Consider the following 18,644-nt stretch of genomic DNA (forward strand, 5'->3'; position numbering starts at 1 on the left):
CTCCCCTTATCATGGATAGGAAACTATGCCAAACAACAAAATGGATTTTTCATAAAATACAATTTCACATTCAAAATCAAATTCACCGATTGTCATGGTCACAAAGCTTAAGTTTTCAGATTTGTTATTCCAGTGGCAAGATGAACTCTCATCAAGAACTGTGTTTCGTAAGCAAAATTCATTTGTTTCTAGAATACAGATGTCTGAAGAGTAACATGATTTGCTGGGCTAAAATCCTTGAGAAGAACGTAGATATGGAAGACTGGGAAAGATCTTGGCATAATAATAGGAAATTAACAACTGAAAATAACATCAAATAATATTTTAGATAGTATATTTCGCCTTTAACTATCTCCAAAATGAATGAATCATGTTCACCGATATGTTGGAAGTGTGGAAAGAGTGAAGGATCATATTTCCACGTATTGTGGACATGCAAGGTGATACAAAAATTCTGGAACAAAATACACACTAAAATAGAAAATATACTGAAGTACAGATATATTGGAGTAAAACTCGAGAAGTCCCCAGAAATATATCTATTATGTATTTGGAATGTCAAACTGGAAAAATTACCCCCCAAAAAGAAACTATTATACTATTTAATTACAGCAGCAAGTATGGTCTGGGCAAGACATTGGAGATCAACAGAAGCACCTACGATTGAAGATTGGATAATAAAAACCCAGGAAATTAGAACAATGGATAGATTAACCTCGCTTCTTAAGTATGATAATTTAGGCTCTTATGAGGAAAATTGGAAAAAAGTAAATGACTATTTTGTGTATATGGATAGCAGACAATACTCAATAATAAATGTCAGCTAACACTCATTAATTTTATAGATGGCTAGAATGTTGACTCTAATTACGTTGTATGAAACTGTAAATTATAGATTTAGACTAACTGTTCCGTTTTGTGACTTTATACCTAGAAATAAGCATAGTAGAATGGTTGAAGTCCAACTTTACACTTGTTTATTATATAAAATAATCTAGCAATATACTTAATATTCTGTGAAAAGACACACTAATAACAATGATGAAAAGTTAGAAATTTTGCTAGGAAAACAAAATGGAAATGTTCACCAAAGTGTATGTTGTTGTTGGTTTTGTGTTTAAGTATTATTGGAATGTATTTCTTCTTATGTATTTGAAAGAACTAACATAACTATTAAATAAATGCAATTAAAAATAGAATACAGATGTCTCATTCAGGTTTAAACAAAAAAAAGTTCTAAATTAATTGATTTTTGAATATCATTCATTTTATGATTGGTATAGCACTTTCAGTAAAGATCTCATAGTTTTTAATTTTTTCTTTCTTTCTAAACAACAACAATGACACAGAGCTTTGCATTCCCTGTAAAGAGACTCAAAGGGGCTTTGGCATAATCTCTTCCACAACAAAGACCCTGTGAGGTGGGTGGGGTTGAGAGAGCTCCAAAGAACTGTGACTAGCCCAAGGTCACCCAGTCAGCATGTGCTGGAGTGCACAAGCTAATCTGGTTCACCAGATAAGCCTCCACAGCTCAAGTGGCAGAGCGGTGAATCAAATCTGGTTCTCCAGATTAGAGTGCACCTGCTCTTAACCACCACACCACGCTGGCAGAAGAGCTGACTTATGTAGGGTCTTCAAGACAAGACCCCTGTAGGGTCTTCAAGACAAGAGCATTCAGAGATTGCTTGCCATTGCCTGCCTCTGCATTATTGAAGGATTCAGTTAGTCAGGCTTGTATGCCACATCGCCTCCCAGACCTGTGTCACTATCACCCAAAAGAAACACCTCTGGAGTTATTTTTTTTCTCCTGGCTGACACTATGCTTTTGAATCCTTTCACATGCCATTATCTTCCTGAGTCCCAAACGAGCACTCGTGATGTTTCTAGCACAGCTGGGGCTTCACGTGAATCCATGAAGGCCAGCATATGGTACCTACTTGGGGTGGGGAAAGTGTCATGAGTCATCTCTTTCCCAAAATAGTAATTTCAAGTCAGTTCAAACATTTTCAGCACCAGGTCACCAACCTTGTCTTTAATGAGAGCTAGTTTTGAATGCTAGCAAAGGTTGAAGACAGCCGGAAAAGAGGTCAGTTGACTCTATAAAGGAAACCATGGTTCTCAGTATGCAAGAGCTTCGAGGCTGTTAACAATAGGATGTTTTGGAGGGCATTCATAGGGTCACCGTGAGTTGGAAGCAACTTGTTGGCACTTAACACACACACTTCTGAATAAAGAGATAGTGTAGTGGGTAAGAGTGGTGGATTCTAATCCGAACAACTGGGTTCAGTTCCCCACTCCACCTCATGACACCTGCTGGGTGATTTTGGGACAGTTATAGCTGTCTCAGGACTCTCTTAGCCCATGCAGAGCCAGGCAATTAGCTCATGCAGAGACAGGTAAACAACCTCTGAATGCCTCTTGCCTTGAAAACCCTACGGGGTCATCAAAAGTCAGCTGTGACTGGACAGCACTTCGCACCCCTATTTCTGAATAATGAAAATTAGCTTGAGTTACTTTAACCCTACACAAGCACACTACTATCCTAGAAGAGAACATGAACTAGAATGAGTATCAGAAATGAAGCTATCAGCTAAGCGGCACAGAGAAAAACCCTATGAAATAAAACATCAAAAGTCCAGAACAGATCTTTTCATGATCTTATCCTGGGTCTCCCAGGGGATATAAGAGCTACTCTGCAGCAGTGGCGCCACTCTTCTGGTCATCCACGGCACATGAAATAATAGTACGGGAGAATATAGTGTGAGTCGGACCAGGGTGGGATATAGATTAGGACTGGCATAGATATAGGAGAACAAGGGGTATAGTCACCAGGGCCAAAATGTTTCTCACAATACTTGGGAGCTTATGAGCCTAGCCATAAAGCAACCTTATCCTGAATCCTACCACTGGACCACTTAAATTCAGTATTGTCTGGCAGCACCACTCCAGAGCCTGAGACAGAAGTCTTCCCCACATCATTTACCACATGATTCTTTTAATTTTCATTACCAGGTTCTGAACCTGGGACTCTCTTACGAGGGATCAACCAGTCAGGATGACCCAGAGCTTTTCTGCATGGTGTTTTTAACCTGGTCTCATCCTGTTTTTTCCCTGACTTCCACATGTAATTTATGCTTTTAATTTTCACTTTGGTTTCTTTTTTTGTCCTCCCCCCATCTCCCTTGAGACCACTTTTACCCTGATGTTTTCTGGAAACCAAATTTTAGTTGGCGTTTTCCTAGTTCATAATATTTCTATCAGTTTTCTTTGTCCCACACATTTCCACTTTTCAATGATTGGACTATGAAACCACTCTCTCTTCTCCCAGACAAGTGATTTCATTTTTAAAGTCCTCTAATAGCAATGTAAGTGTTGCAATTATAGTTTAAGTAGGCTTTTGAATTCCCAACTTCCCATTTTTTTAAATTAAAAAGTCAGTCTTTAGTCTCTTCCCTCCAGGAGATATAAGGAAAAAGATCTATCTCACTGCAACACTATAGTGTTATATTGCTATTCCAGGCTTTTTTTTAAAAAAAAAAGGGGGGGTGTATGTGATCTGATAATGACGCTGATGACGAAAATTGAAAATTCTTATTATTGAAGCTGGAAGAAAATAAACTGACTCCACAACTGTAAAACTGTACAAGTGGGGAAGAAGTGCAAAAGAACCCTGCCCAAACTGATTCCAATGTTTGTGGATCAACTTCCAAGAAAATCAGGAATAATTCTACCATGCAGAATGGGTTTCCATCCCAATTGAGTGTGTATGTCAGGAAAACATTATCCAATGCTATTACTCCCAAATAAAAAGCTGTTATGGTCTACTAACTACCACGTATAAAATGCCATAAAAGCACCATATGAATAGTAAAGAGATGAAACTCATAGATAACATATTGGAAGAATTCTAAATGGCTATTATATGATGACCTGGATGGCTCAGACGTGCCCAATCTTGTTGAATTTTGTAAGTTAAGCAGGGTCGGCCCTGGTTAGTATTTAGATGGGAGACTGTGACTTGAGGCAAGCAATGACAAACCACCTCCACCCCTCGAAGCCCTTACAGGTTCACCTAAGACAGCTGCAAATTGATGGCAGTTTCCACCATCATTATATGATTAGAAGACAGTAAAATACCCAAATAAATCAAATGGCTGCTGAGTCTGGATAAAAATGTAATGATTTTCAAATTACATGATGTGCGACAGTATTGTGCTGCAAGTGGAATGTTAGCATGCCACAATAAATATATTTAAAGTTACTATACAATTAAAGACTTGCAATGCATCTCTCCTCAAAGAAGGCTGGCTGCTGCATGATTTACTGCTTTCTCCTCTATGTTTTGCTAACTCTCAGCACTGAATGTAACCAGACCAATAAACAGCTCCTGATGCATAGAGGTACAAGAATTACCACTACTCTGTGTTCATTAATGTTGTGTCTCGGTGTTAGTTAATGCTCTGAAGTTGCTGCCTTCTAGAGAGACCTTCTGAAAGTAATGGTTCATGTAGGTGGGATCTTTGTGTACAGTTCTGGGCACCACAATTCAAGACCAATATTGACAAGCTGGAATGGGTCCAGAGGAGGGCAACAAAAATAGTAAAAGGTCTGGAGTCCATGCCCTACGAAGAGAGGCTTAGGGAGCTGAAGATGTTTAGTCTGGAGAAGCGTAGGTAAGGGGGGGGGGACATGATAGCTTTGTTTAAATATTTGAAGGGATGCCATGTCGAAGAGGGAGCAAGCTTGTTTTCTGCTGCCTCAGAGACTAGGACACGGAGTAATGGATTTAATGTGCAGGAAAAGAAATTCCACCGAAATTCCACTGAAACATTAGGAAGAACTTCCTGACTGTCAGGGCTGTTCGACAGTGGAATTCACTGCCTCGAAGAGTTGTGGAGTCTCCTTCTTTGAAGGTTTTTAAACAGAGGCTGGATGAACATATGTCGGGAGTGCTTTGATTGTGTGGTCCTGCATTGCAGAGGGTTGGACTTGATGGCTCTTGTGGTTTCATCCAACTTTATGATTCTACAAGGACATGGGAGGTAAATATTCTGGGTTCAAGAGTATAATATGTTTCTAGTTTTAATTGATGAAGTCACTTTCTTGTATTTTTCTGATGTCTGATAGCAAAGCCATCTTTGCTATCAGACATCAGAAAAATACAAGAAAGTAACTGTGAAAATAACTTATAGCACTTTTTCACAATATGCATAGATTATGGATTTTAAAAAATTTAATGGAGAATACATTATACGTGTGTACAAAATGGAGATTACGAGATACACACACATAAAAAGTCAAGAATGACTGTGAAAGCAATTAGGATTCCTTTCTTAAAGTTTAATGGTTAAGAAATAGGAAAAATCTCATACTTTCTCTTTAGTGAAAGGATAAACTTTTTCACACAGCACATGTTTGATCTTGGGAATTTAGTATCGTATCATGTGACAATGTCCAATGAATAAAAAGTTAAAAAGAACTATTCTAAGGGCATGCAGCTTGTCCAGCCCACGTAATGAAACCCAAAATGTATAATCATGAAACTGACCATTGCAAATAATCTTCATGCTTTTGTTGCATATCTCACATTAATCTGCAAGTTTTTCCACTGATGTTGTGAATCCTAATCTACATTTGTTGGCAAGATATACCTTTTTCTACATTTTATTCTAATAACACTGTCAAACAGAAACCATGCCTTAAAAACTTTATAATGTAGAATTTTAAAGAAATCTAACAGCTATAAAGAAATGAATATAGGCTCTTCCCTATTTGATTTCTTTTCAACCATTTAAACACATTTTGACTTTACATACATACTTCACTAGAGTTCTAAGTGTTGAATAGGAATCTCAACAAGAGTTTTGAAAACATGAAGCTGCTTTATATATTGAGTCAGACCATTGGTCTATCAAGGTTCCTATCAAGCAGGCTTACAGTTAAAATTGAACAAAATCAGTACCACAATAAACTATGCAAGGGCACCATAAGAATCTGTGTCTAGTTTTAAGGAAAATGTATTGAAAAGAAGAGGAAGGAAGGGAAAATGAAAAGGGCAGCCAGTTCCACCTTCCAGGCCTTACAGAACTGTGATAAGTCATGCAGGGCCCAGGGTTCATCTGACAAATAATTCCACCAGGCTTGCTCTGACCCTGGTTGAGGACTGCCAGATATTTTTCAAGCCAGGGACCACCACCAAATTGTTATCCGCAGAGCATAGTTTGGAGAGGTGATTTCACAGGTATGAAGGTCCCAGACCGCTTAGGTTTTGAAGGTTAGTACCCTGTTTCTCCGAAAATAAGAAATCCCCTGAGAATAAGACGTAGCAGAGGTTTTGCTGAAGTGCTAAATATAAAGCATCCCCCGAAAGTAAGACGTAGCAAAGTTTTTGTTTGGAAGCATGCCCGTCGAACAGAACACAGGAAAAATAAGACATCCCCTGAAAATAAGACATTGGGCATCTTTGGGAGCTAAAATTAATATAAGACACTGTCTTATTTTCGGAGAAACACGCTACCAGAATTTTGAACCTGATTCGGCACTCCACCAGATATCAATGCAGCTGGTGGAGCACTTGTGCAGCTGCACTTTTTCTTCCATTACTTATTTAGACCAATTAATGAAAGACATGAATATCAACAGCTATTAATAAAAAGCAGGTTTGCACATGTATGTACTCTACATACCTGATCACTCTATACTTACTAACTCATACCTGAATAGGAGAACTAGCTGCACTGAAAACACAAGGCATAAAATTACATTCGGTGTGCAGAAAGTTTGGTCATGTTTTATTTCTGCAATTGCTCTTTCAGACATGCACATACTTGTTCAATGTTGTAAATCATGAACATGCAAACATGAATTAGTCCTGTGAAAGCTACTTGTCTGTTCTCACGCTGTTGAAGACCCCAAACACTTGACTGCGGAAAGTTGAAAGTAGTAAAATAGGCCTGAGAAAGGGATTTCTTTAATCTATATTATTGAGTATCAAATAAGATTGGGTACAGACTATTGAGTTGATCCAGGTAGGTTGTTTCCATGGTGTAGAGCAATGATGGCGAACCTTTTCGAGACCAAGTGCCCAAATTGCAACACAAAAACCACTTATTTATCACAAAGTGCCAACACAGCAATTTAACCTGAATACTGAGGTTTTAGTTTAAAAAAAACCGGTTGGCTCCGAGGCATGCGTTACTCAGGAGTAAGCTTAGTGAAGCAACCGTGCAATGATTCAAATGGGTGAATCACAATCCTAGGAGGGTTTACTCAGAAGCAAGCCCCATTGCCAGCAACTCAGCTTACTCCCAGGTAAAGGATCATGCCCAGACCAGCCTAGATGTGTGTGTGTGTGTGGGGGGGGTGATTTTCCACCATAGGTTCGCCACCACTGGTGTAGAGAATTCTTTAACAAGGAAGCATTTCACTTTGTTTCAAAATCATTTTCTATGAAGTTGAGATCATGAAAACTGAAGAAGTCCCGCTCTCTGAGCCATAAATGGACATGTTAGCATCTCTGTCCACCTTAAATGGGCAGTGGTCATGAGGACTAAATGTTAGATCCACTCCTATTATTGGACTCAAATGCCATGCTACAGTTTTCAAGTGATCTGGCCAATCTGTGCTATGCGTTGCCTGCGAGCCTCCAAATTATTCAGCAATCCATTTGAGCTGGGCGGCGGCTACTATTTCAATAATTTAATCACATGCTATAAAAACACCATGAACTTCCCATATCAGTTTTGGTCTCACACTTTAGAGATGGAAATATTCACAAATACATTTAACATAAATGGCACCAAAATGCAAACCTAGATACTGTGACACAAAAGTACTAATTGGTTTATATATTTGTTTTGCCACAGGAAAAAAAAAATCTTTGCATCTATATCATTTCAGATAAGTAACTGTGACTCTGTTAGAACAACAAGTCTTGTGGTACTTTAAAGACTAACCAATTTATCTAGGCATAAACCTTCTACAAGCCAAAGCACCCACTGTCCGATACCAGTCCAATACTGTTTGTTATTGATACACTGTGTTTCAAGCAGTTTACAGCATTACCAGTTATCATTTTGGAAATCATAAAGATCTCGTTTTAATAAAAGTCATGCTTGTCTATTTCAGAAGTAGTTCCAGGGGCTGAAAGTGACATGTGGTCAGGATAAATTATTGCTTAATTGGAAATGAAATATTTGTGGAATATATATTTATGTGTTATATAGAAATTAGAGGGGTCCAGGTGGCAGAGCCTTGCTAAGACTACTCTTAAAGAGGATACTGTAACTTGAGTAGCCGTCATTTCTCACAATACTTCAGGCTATATATTCTACTGCGAACATTCAATAGATCTGCCTTTTCCATCCTTAGTACTATGTATTAGTGTTATTTACATCAACTTTTAGCACAGAACCTAGGAAAATTCCCTTCCGGGCCTATTGAAGAATGCCTATTCGTTTATTTACTTTAGGGGCCCACAGAATTCTCAAATAAGCATGTTTAAGATTCCAGAAATAGCTTTCATTACAAATAGCAATAAATATATAACTTCATATACTGAATGGTCACACTGCTCACAAAAAGAAAAAAAAGATGGGGAGAAAGCTGACCGAAGGATTGTTCACAAAGATATTCTGTTCCTTTAAATTTCTGGTGCATCTCTCCCACCCTCAATTCCAACCATTACGATCTCCATATATTATACTTGTCACAATTCCATGCTACAGTGAGTCAGCGTGCTCAAAATAAACTTCATGGCTTCTATTTGAAAGTCCAAATGTTGAGTGGGGAAAAAAAGGTTACCCTGTGTCCTAGTGCAAAGCACCAAGAGAAGGAAGTCGGGACTTAATACTTGCAATGAATGTTTGAAGAAAAATATGTGCTCCCGGCATCTGGTTGAACAGATAAATCTATCTCTGTGAACTCAGACTCACTCTCCATTCACACTGTAGTTTCCCACTTTGGGAAAGAGCAGGGAGGGGCATCCACAGCCTTGCGAAACCTCTTTCAAAGTTGTTTTCCAGTGGGAATATCAAGCTGATGGAACCCCTCACTTATAATCCTATATTTACAAAGCCAGTATAATTTAAATGCAAGACTTACAGTGCTCTCTTTCAAGCAACTCTCTGTTTTAGACTTTCAACATTCAGAAAATAACACCAGTCATTAAAGCAGAGGGTTTTTAAATAAAACACCCAAAGGTGAAATGTTAGCCAAACAGTCAGTGCATCCATTAAAGAACAACAATCCTCTAATGAACTACATGTGTTAAAGAGGCAGACAATCTGCGCAACTCCCAAGCCCACCCCCCAAAAATTCCAGTAGTTTGAGCGAGGAGGAAGACACCAGAGGCAGAAATAACCTAAGGAACAGCACCAAACCCACACACACATATCCAGGCCACAGTTGACACAGCGAGGAAGCCAACTTTTAATCATACCCTTCTGGCTTCCTTGCATGGGATGTGTCTGTAACACAGTTTTATAGATATGGTTTGGAATCACTGAGAAACTTTACTGCTCTTGTGCCTTCGGCCCAAAGTAACAACTCTTCAGTGTTCCTCATTCAGCCGGCCTCATACTCTTCTCTGTCCTCCCCATTCCCCACCCCCAAAATTGGTTCTCTTTCCATTTAAGCAACCAAAGCAAAATCATACTTTCAGTTTTACTGACATGTTTCTTTAAGAAACATTTCTCTCAGGGTTTAGTGATGCTAAATATAGATGGCACGATCTTTATGTTGAGTATTTCACTTAAACCCTTCTGATAGATTAAAAAGCACCCTGGTTGGACAAAACGTTTTAATTTTTTTAATTGAAAGTGCTTATAATAAGCATGGTACATTCTCCCCATTTTCTCTGATGCCTTACCTCTTCCAAGATGGTGCCCGCTGTGATACAGGTACCATTCCAAAAATAAAATAGGCTTCCGACAAATTGCTTTGTATGCAAATCTAGTATGAGTCATATAATTAATTCATAAATAATATGATGAATTATCACAAGTGTTGGGGGACAGAGATACTAGAAGATATAGTTACTAGTGACAAGTAACTATGTCAGCATCATGTGGTTGCCAACTTCCAGGTGAGGCCTGGTGCTTGACTAGAATTACAGTGGAACTTCAGAAGTCAGTTCCCCCTGAACAAAACAACTGTTTTGGAGGGTGGACCCTATGGCATTGTACCCCACTAAGGTCCCATCTCTCCCCAAATCCTGCCCTCCTCAGATTCTACCCCAAATCTCCCAGAATTTCCTATCCCTGAGTTAGCAACCCATTATTACATTAGCACAGCGGTGGCTACAGCAAATGGTATAATCCAGTTGCTCACTGTGGAAATTGCCTTCCTTCCTTCAATACTGCGCCAATGTTACCCTGTAGCAATAATTCACAATTGCATACGGGATATCAGAGTTTCTTATCGGAAAGGAGATTGTCAGCCCCTTTGAGTCTCCTTACAGGAGAGAAGGGGGGGGGGGATTTAAATCTAACTCTTCTTCTTCTTAAGTGCCAGGGCTGCCATCTCCACCAGGCCTTGGAGCAGGGGCACCTGCGGCCTCTCCCTCTAGCCTTCATCGCCAGGGGAATGACAGAGCAACATTTTCCAGAGAGCCACAGGAGGGCAAACAAGCACAGAAAAAGGAACACAAAGTGGTGGACCCACTTAAAACCAATGGCGTACTTATTCTACAACAGCAGCCCAGGTGAAGATTTGCCCCAAATAAAATATAGACTGGGGGGAGGGGTTTGCAGACTTTGCCTGCAAACTTCTCTCTGGGATTCAAAAGGCAAAAAAACCCCAAACCCCTCGCTCTCTCCCAAACGCAAACTTTTATATCCTGCGCGTGCCTGGCACTTCTCCTCCTTCCCTCCCTCTCTCGTATTAGCATCCCCCGCCCCCTTCCCAACAAAGTCCACCCGTTCAAACTAGGCTAGGGAAGAAACCGATGATCACGAACGAGGGCAAGGCGGGGTGGTGGTTGTGGTAGAGAAAGAGAGACGCGGTTTAATGGGATATTCAATATCCTGCAACATGCATTTCGAGCTCTGCGTTTCCAGCGACTTAAAAGCTCATAATGCGCGCCGCACTTCCTCTTGCTAATGTCCACAGGGGGTTTAATGCTGGGGCCGATCGATGGGGCTTCTCTGGTGTCCGAGACTTTTTTTTTTTTCCTTTTGCAAAAAGCAGCCGCCGCCAGACGGGAGGAGAAGCAGAAGCAGGCGGGATGGTGGGAAGAGGAGGGCTTGGGTTTCTCATCGCCTCTCCCAACAGGGTTTTGAACCCCAGGCTGTCTCTCCCGCTCTCCATCCCAAATCCTCAAGACTTCCCCTAATCATGCATCCCCCTCCGCTTCCTTTCCCGTTGTGGGAAGCAGCAGCTTCTAGGGGCAAAAGGCGGAAGGGCAACGCGGCTTCGACTGTTGAGACTGAGCATGCCCAAGCGCTCAGGCATGCTCCACAAAAATAGTAGGGCAGCTCAGACTGCCAAATGATGAGGGGCGAGACGCTGCGCACCCCCGAAGGCGGCGAGGGTTTGCAGAGGGAGAGGAGAGACGAAGAGGGGAAAGCGGGTTGCAAAAGCACTTCAAGAACTCCTGCGAGAACTTTGCAAAGCTTTGGAAGGGCAAGATCCGGACTGAACCTCTAAGGAGGTTGGTGGTTGGAATCCTCCCCCCCCCCCGGTCCAAGTCAGCACGTGATGGGCTGGGTCGAGGGATCCATTTCCCCTTCGCCTGGTCTCCCTTGAAGAACTTGCTTCCCTAACCCGGGTGGGAGCGTGCGTGCTTTGGAGGGGGTTCCCCATGTACAACCCACGCCCTCACCCCCCCCCCCAGCTCCGCCCCAGACTCCGCTGCAGCCAGCCAGCTTGGAGGAGTGTTGGGGGCTGCGTGAGACCCCCGGGTGCGAGAGATGACATATCCAGACCCGCGGCACCCCCACCCCTCCGCTCCCCTAATCCGCTCCGCTCCTACCTTTCGGATTTGGTGAACTTCCGAAACGCCTGCCGGAGATCGTGGAAAGAGCGATAGGTCTGGGGCTCGGCGGAGATGCCCTGCGCCCGGGTGGTTCGCGGGCCGATGTGGGTGGTGGGCGCGGGCAGCACCGATTGACACTTGTGTAGCTTCCTCTTCAGCTCCTGGATCTCCTCGTCCTTCTCCGACAAGCGCTGCTCCAGCTCTTTAATGCGCTCATCTTTCAGCAACAAAAGCTTGGCAAAGTCCCCTTCCAGCTCGCTCATGTTTCCCACCCGTGGCCGCTTCCAACTTTGGTATCCCGTAGGAGCCGCGGGAGCGGAGCAGCAGCAGCAGCAGTAACCCGGGCGAGCGCGGAGTGAATGGAGCCTCTAAGAGAGAGAGAGAGAGAGAGAGAGAGAGGAGGGGGGAAAAGTAAGTCCGAGGCAGTGGGGAGAGATCTGCTGTCACTAATGGGTGGTGGTGAGCAGCTTTCTTCGATCCACTTACTGCTGAATGGGCTGTAAATGGAGGCAGGCAGGATGGAGAAGGCTGAGCTCACTGGAGGGAAGAAAGGTTGAGTGCTAATCTCCAAGCCTCTCTTGGGACCTGGTGATTATCTTTCATTGAGAAAGCAATTAGAGCCATCCTCCTGCTGTTCCTGCCCTTGACTCGCTGGGGGGAGAAAGTTGGTGGAGAAGAAGCAGGACAGAGCCAGCCCAGCTGCCATCCCTCACCCCACCCCAAATTGCTGAGACTCTTCACCCTCCATCACAGGGACACAGCATCACTTCCCTGTGCTAAGTGGTAGGGGGGGAGTGTATTTTGCCACTTTTTGAGATGTGATCCTTGAAATAGCAACAATTGCCATGTGGTCTTAAAGGTGACGCAGTTCCGGTAACCAGAACCTAGAGGGGGGTGGGTGTTCAAATTAGATGACCTTCATCCGGTATTGGTTTGGGTGTTTTGAGTAATAACCCACAAGGATCATTGCTTCCCTTCCTCAGCATCTCTGCCACTCAAGTGTTGCAAGCATTTTATACACTCTCAGTAACTGCTACAACAGCCCTGCAGTGTAAGCCAGTTGGCTGAAGGACAATGGAACATTAGCCATTTGCCTAGCAGAAGAATATAAGAAGAGTCCTGGCTCAGACTAAGGCTCAGTCCTAGTTCAACATCTTCTTTCCAAGAGTGATGAAAGGCTGTTTCCTAGAGGCCCATATGCCTACAAGGAACCCTACAACTAAGCCACGAGAACAACAACTCTTGCATTTGCTACTTAAAGTGTTATCGTCTGTGAACATGGGAGTTCCATTATCCGCAAAGCCACCTTCTACTGAGTTGGACCACTGGTCCATATTGCCTACTGTGATTGGCAGCAAGGTTTCAGGGGTTTCTAGGGCCTTTCACGCAAGCCCTCTTAAGTGGAGATGCTGGGGACCTTCTGCATGCAAAACTGATGCTTTCCTACCAAGCTACAGCCCTTCACGCTGCTAGACTCATACTCCATGAAATGTGTCCAATTATTTTTAAAGTCCTCTAAGTTGAAGCTTGTCACAACATCATGTGGCAGTGAGTCCTACAACTTAACATGTTAGTTCCTTGTGACTGTCCTGAATTTACAGCCAGACATTATTTTTAGGTGGTTCCAAAACTCTTAGCTCTCTCAATGCTATTTATAGTCTTTAAGTAAACTTAAAACACCCCAAGTGTTTCTCCGTTCCTTGTAGGGAAGGTGCTTCAACCCCATGTGGTTTCCTCTTTCTGCATTTTTTTTCCGCTCTGCAAGAACCCCTTTGAAATATAGGGCAAGAAGAGTTACAAAAGCAGCCACCCAGTACATTGAGTATAAAGTCATTTCAGTACAGGCAGTTTCGTTTTCAAGCCTCGTCATTAATTCACAGATGGAGTTTTCTTCTTTCTCTGCCACTGTCCACCAGGTTGATATTTTCAGTCAGCTGTCCACACCATTCCAAACTTTCTGAAACAATTCAGAGCCCATCCACACTGATACGGAGCACTTGCCACAGTCCCCACCACTTTGCAGTTACTCACAGCGTGTTACTTTGCAGTTCAGTTTCATTTCCCATTGTGATTTGATTTTGCACCGTTTGGAGAGATACTTCTGGATTTCGTCATACTGAATAATTTGGCAGCGTCCACTTGGCAACTTCACCGCTCACTACAAACTCCCAAAATCATTTGTGAATGTTAAAGCTGATATTTTCCTCTCTAGCTCTGCTTCTTGTTCTTTAAGCATCTGGGATCATTAGTGACTTTACGCTTGAGATGACATCCAAATCAAAAACTTGCCAGCTCGCAAACACCTACTGCTATATACTAATCCCTGTTTCTAACAACGAAGGGCTGACCTTAGTGTGGATAAAAAAAATCCACAAGTTGGGTCCTACCCTGGCAGCAACATATACTTCTCCAATCTCTAGGAGAACCTCCAGGTTTCCAGAAAAATCAGAGTGACATGCAACAAAGACGTTAACCCCCTGCTGATAGAGAAGAGAAAGATTTTAGTCCAGTAGCATCTTACAGACCAGCAGGGATGAAGGAAGTTTACTGTAGTTCCTAAAAACTTGCATCTTGGAAATCTTGTTGGTCTTTAAGGTTCTACTGGACTTAAATCCTGCACTTCTACTACAGGCCATCACAATTGTCCACCTAGAACTTCCTACCAGTAGACACTAAAAACAAACCAAAAAAAGTTCAGGCAATCAAAAACGGAGCCATGAAAAGGATTGAGAGCTAAGGGAGAGGAGCCAGTGGTGGGTAGGGAGTAAAAGGGTAGCTGGAATATTAGTGTGTTTGGAGAGGGGGTGTGATATGACAGTCAGAGCTCAGTCAGGGAAGGAGAAAAACCACATGGGATGCAGGGACCAGCGGGAAAGATGTTATTCCCCTGCCCTGTGAAACTTCACAGGTCTTCTCTTGTCATCTCATTACCAACTAATTAGTACTAGAGTGCAAGCATAGTGAAGTGGTTAAAGTGTTAGACCAGGATTTAGGAAACCCAGTTTTGAATCCTCATTCTGCCAGGGGAACTTGCTGGGAACTTGCTTGGGCCAAATGCACACTCTCAGTCTCAACTGTGGCAAGTTTTTGGAGGGGAGACATCCAAAGAATGTCAGGGAGACAGGCAATGGCAGACCACATCAAAATGTCTCTTGCCTACCAGGTTGCCATAAGTCAGTTGTGACTTGATTGTAAAACATACATATCACTAGTGCTAGACAGAGTTCGATCGCTCTAGTTTCTATTTCTACAAGCACCACGACAAGGAGCCATGATTAATCTATATCTAAAAACACGAAATACCACTGACTGACTCATCAACAGAACTCAAAAACACATGAAATTTGGTGCACCTGTTCCTTACGTACTCCTGGTGCTCACTAAGAATATTTCCCAAAATATTCACTTTCACTCAATTTATTACCTATTTACTGTTTTCACTGCTCATCTCTGGCCATCTGCGCGAACATTCTAAGGGCAGACCAACTGCTCAGTCCACAGACATGCTGCACGAACATTCTAAGGGTGACAGTTAAACACTACCAGCTTCATGTCCTTCACCTAGGTGCGCCAAATGCATTCTAACACTGCCCTCCACAACGCATGCGAACCGATCCCTTCTGCTGAAACCGCTTCAGGGAGAAGAGGAATTAAATGCAGAAAGTGCTTTACAAACTGCATTATAAAAAGACAACTATAGGAAGCTGCTGCACAATGTGCAAAAACAAACCCATCAGTCCACAGACAGGCTGTGAGGAAATATGCTGCATGTTACCCCAAAGTTCAAAAACAGGCTGCAAAGAAATATGCTGAATGTCACCCCACTGTTAACAGACAGGCTGTGAAAAAGTACTCCTCCACTCACCCTCACATTAACAACACTGCTACAGCCAAATACTATCAACATACATTACAAACCACACTATCACCTTGGACTACTAAACATTTGTCGGGTTTTGCATATGGACATCAGATTGATTACTGTGGAGACAAGTTTATTGCTCTCGGCCTCTGATCACCTTGTGCTTGATGTCGTGCTCTGAAGTGGCGGGATGAGTCCCCACGATTGTGCTGCAGTGGCGGTACAGCCCAGCTCCCTGCCCTTCAACCCTACCCTGAACCTCTTCACAGCCTTCTCACTCATCAGCATCCAATGGCAGAACACTTCCTTTCTGCATCCTGAAAATTCAACGGCTGCTTCCACATGACGTCTTTTGGAGCCCACCAGGTGAAAGAGAGCAATAACACATTGGATTAGAAAAAGACAACCACAGGAAGCTGCTGCAAAATATGTGAAACCCATCAATCCACAGACAGGCTGTGAGGAAATATGCTGCACGTCACCCCAAAGTTCACAAACAGGCTGCAAATGAGTATGTTGAATGTCACCCCGAAAATCATAGAGAGCCTGTGATGAAGTATGTGTAGCGAAGCACGGGTGCCCTGCTAGTATACTATAATTGTGTTGAATTGCAACAGCCCCAAGCAGGGGCAATTCTGATAACTTACTGTAAAAGATCCCACAGAGCTACATCACTGGAGGGCCACTGGCAACCAGGAACAAACCAAACTTCAGCTGCTTGGCCAAGACCCACTCAGCTTGGATCATGAGCATCACTGGCTCATCCATTGCCTCCTCCTGTACTGAGATCTGCTACCTTTGGCTGCTGAAGAGTCTGAGGTGAATAGTTCCTGCAGAGCTGGCTGGCTGGCAGTGCCACTCATCTTGGCTTCCTCCTGGGCTGTTTTAATTTTGCAATCTGTCATCAGGTCTGAGCACCTCTGGAGTTGTTTTGCCAGCTATAGCTACTCCTGGAAATCTTGCCAGAGTTGACCTTGCTGTAGTAATGTCCAGTCTTGACAACAATAATGCATTGCATGTGGGGCTGCCTGTGAAATGCCTCTGGAAACTTTCACTGATTCAGGATACAGTGTGGCTAGGTTGATCTCATCATATTGCCCAGATTATACCCGTGTTAACTTGGCTCCAAGTTTGTTTCTGGACACAGATCAAAAATTCTGTTCACAAAAACTTTTGAGTTTCAAAGGGTTTTTTTTAAGGGTAGGACAATATGGCCTTGATCATCCCCCTATACGATATGTAATCCCTGGTAAGTGGTCTTGCCCTCTGCCCAGTTTGAGTTGCTGTTGCTAATTATCCTTTAGTGCCATTTTGTGCATGTACGTCATTGATATGCTAGTATAACACGGACAAAAGTATTGAACTGGATTTGGGGGACCAAGACATGAATCCACAATCAGAAATGTATAGGGTGATGAGCCAATCATTCTCCTTCAGAGTAACCCACTTGACTGTGTGAAACAAAAATGGAGGATATGAGAGACATTTCACTTTGTGAAACTAAAATGGAGGATAGGAGTCATCCAGATCTCTTGAGAGGAAGGGAAAGTAAAAATATGATAAACAGATATTCAAGTGTAACTATCAAGCTTGCAAATTTGGTCTCATCTTGGGAGTTTGCTTGTTCTGTTTCTTGCTTTTCACTCTCTGACGTGCTACTCCTGCCCTGCATTCAGTCTGCTTCTCAGTTTGTACTGTCCTGGTGTTTTTAGTTATTTATAGATTCAAATGGATTGTTTTATTGATCTGCAAGTTGCCTTGGATCCCATGTTGGGAGAAAGGTGACACAGATTTTTTTTAAGGTATAAGCTCTAAATAAACGGCATTCACAGTAACATAGCCATAAAATATTGCTTCCAAACTGCCCAATGTGAAAGCTTTGTCGTAGTTCTATTTTAATTAAGTGAAAGTTAACAAATAACCTTATTTTGTCCACAAAATCCACAAAATTACTCAGAAAAATTTAATGAGTCATTCTTTCAACTACACATGGAAGTGAAAATCAACATCTTAAGTACGTGCAGATGGTAATCCGATTTATGATTTGCTAAAATTGAAGTCTACTGAAATCTGTTGGCTCTAGCCCATAGGTTTAGAGCTGGCTCTTTAGTAATCTGATCACTTAAACAAAAGTAGACACACCCTGTCCCAACTAATTCTGTTTCCACTCTAGATTCACTGGGCATTTCAACTACTTTGGTCTTCTGATAACCTACAGAGCAGAACCACTGTAGAACCCTCATGTTGGGTTACTGTGCTGAGCATGATATGAAAAGAATCTGTCTTCGTAGAGACCATTCTTGAAAATGTGGTTGTAACAACTGAAGAACAACACACTCCCTCCATGTGTCCTCACCGAGCACACAGTCCCAGAGGGGACACACCTGGACTGGTGAGGTAGGCAAGGGACACCCAGCCAGTTACATCAGTGGAATCAATCCTGACAATCACTGGGGTGACAGATACCACCGCTAGATCACCCTCACATCCAACATACAGATGTAGGTTCCAACAAGGTAAGTTCTGGCCCCTATGGCAAGGCAAATCAACTGAAATTCATTCGTATAGAGATTCAGTTTTGGTATTCAACACTAGTTCAACATACATGTGTAGATTACTAAGACAGCTGAATACATGGATGAGTCACTTCCAAAGAAAGGTATTATAGCTCAGGTGATGCCAGCTGATAGTAGAGCCCTGTAGTGCTCAGTTTCTGGTGGCTCCTCTGAAGCAGAAGTAATCACTTAATGGTCGCAGCCAGCCAGCATGGTGTAGTGGTTAAAAATGGCAGACTCTAATCTGGAGAAC

At 42.5% G+C, this 18,644-nt stretch overlaps 1 protein-coding gene across 1 annotated transcript in view; it reads right to left on the bottom strand.

Annotated features, from left to right (window-relative positions):
• PRKG1 (protein kinase cGMP-dependent 1) overlaps window positions 1–12,311 on the bottom strand; it is a 916,981-nt gene extending 904,670 nt beyond the window's left edge. Inside the window, exon 1 of the mRNA XM_048505459.1 lies at window positions 11,972–12,311. Coding sequence (XP_048361416.1) covers window positions 11,972–12,237 — 266 coding nt within the window. The 5' untranslated portion in view covers window positions 12,238–12,311. The remainder of the gene's footprint in view (window positions 1–11,971) is intronic.
• Window positions 12,312–18,644: the final 6,333 nt, after the last annotated feature.

The sequence above is a fragment of the Sphaerodactylus townsendi genome, linkage group LG08 (assembly GCF_021028975.2).
Source record: "Sphaerodactylus townsendi isolate TG3544 linkage group LG08, MPM_Stown_v2.3, whole genome shotgun sequence".
Classification (NCBI taxonomy): Eukaryota; Metazoa; Chordata; class Lepidosauria; order Squamata; family Sphaerodactylidae; genus Sphaerodactylus; species Sphaerodactylus townsendi.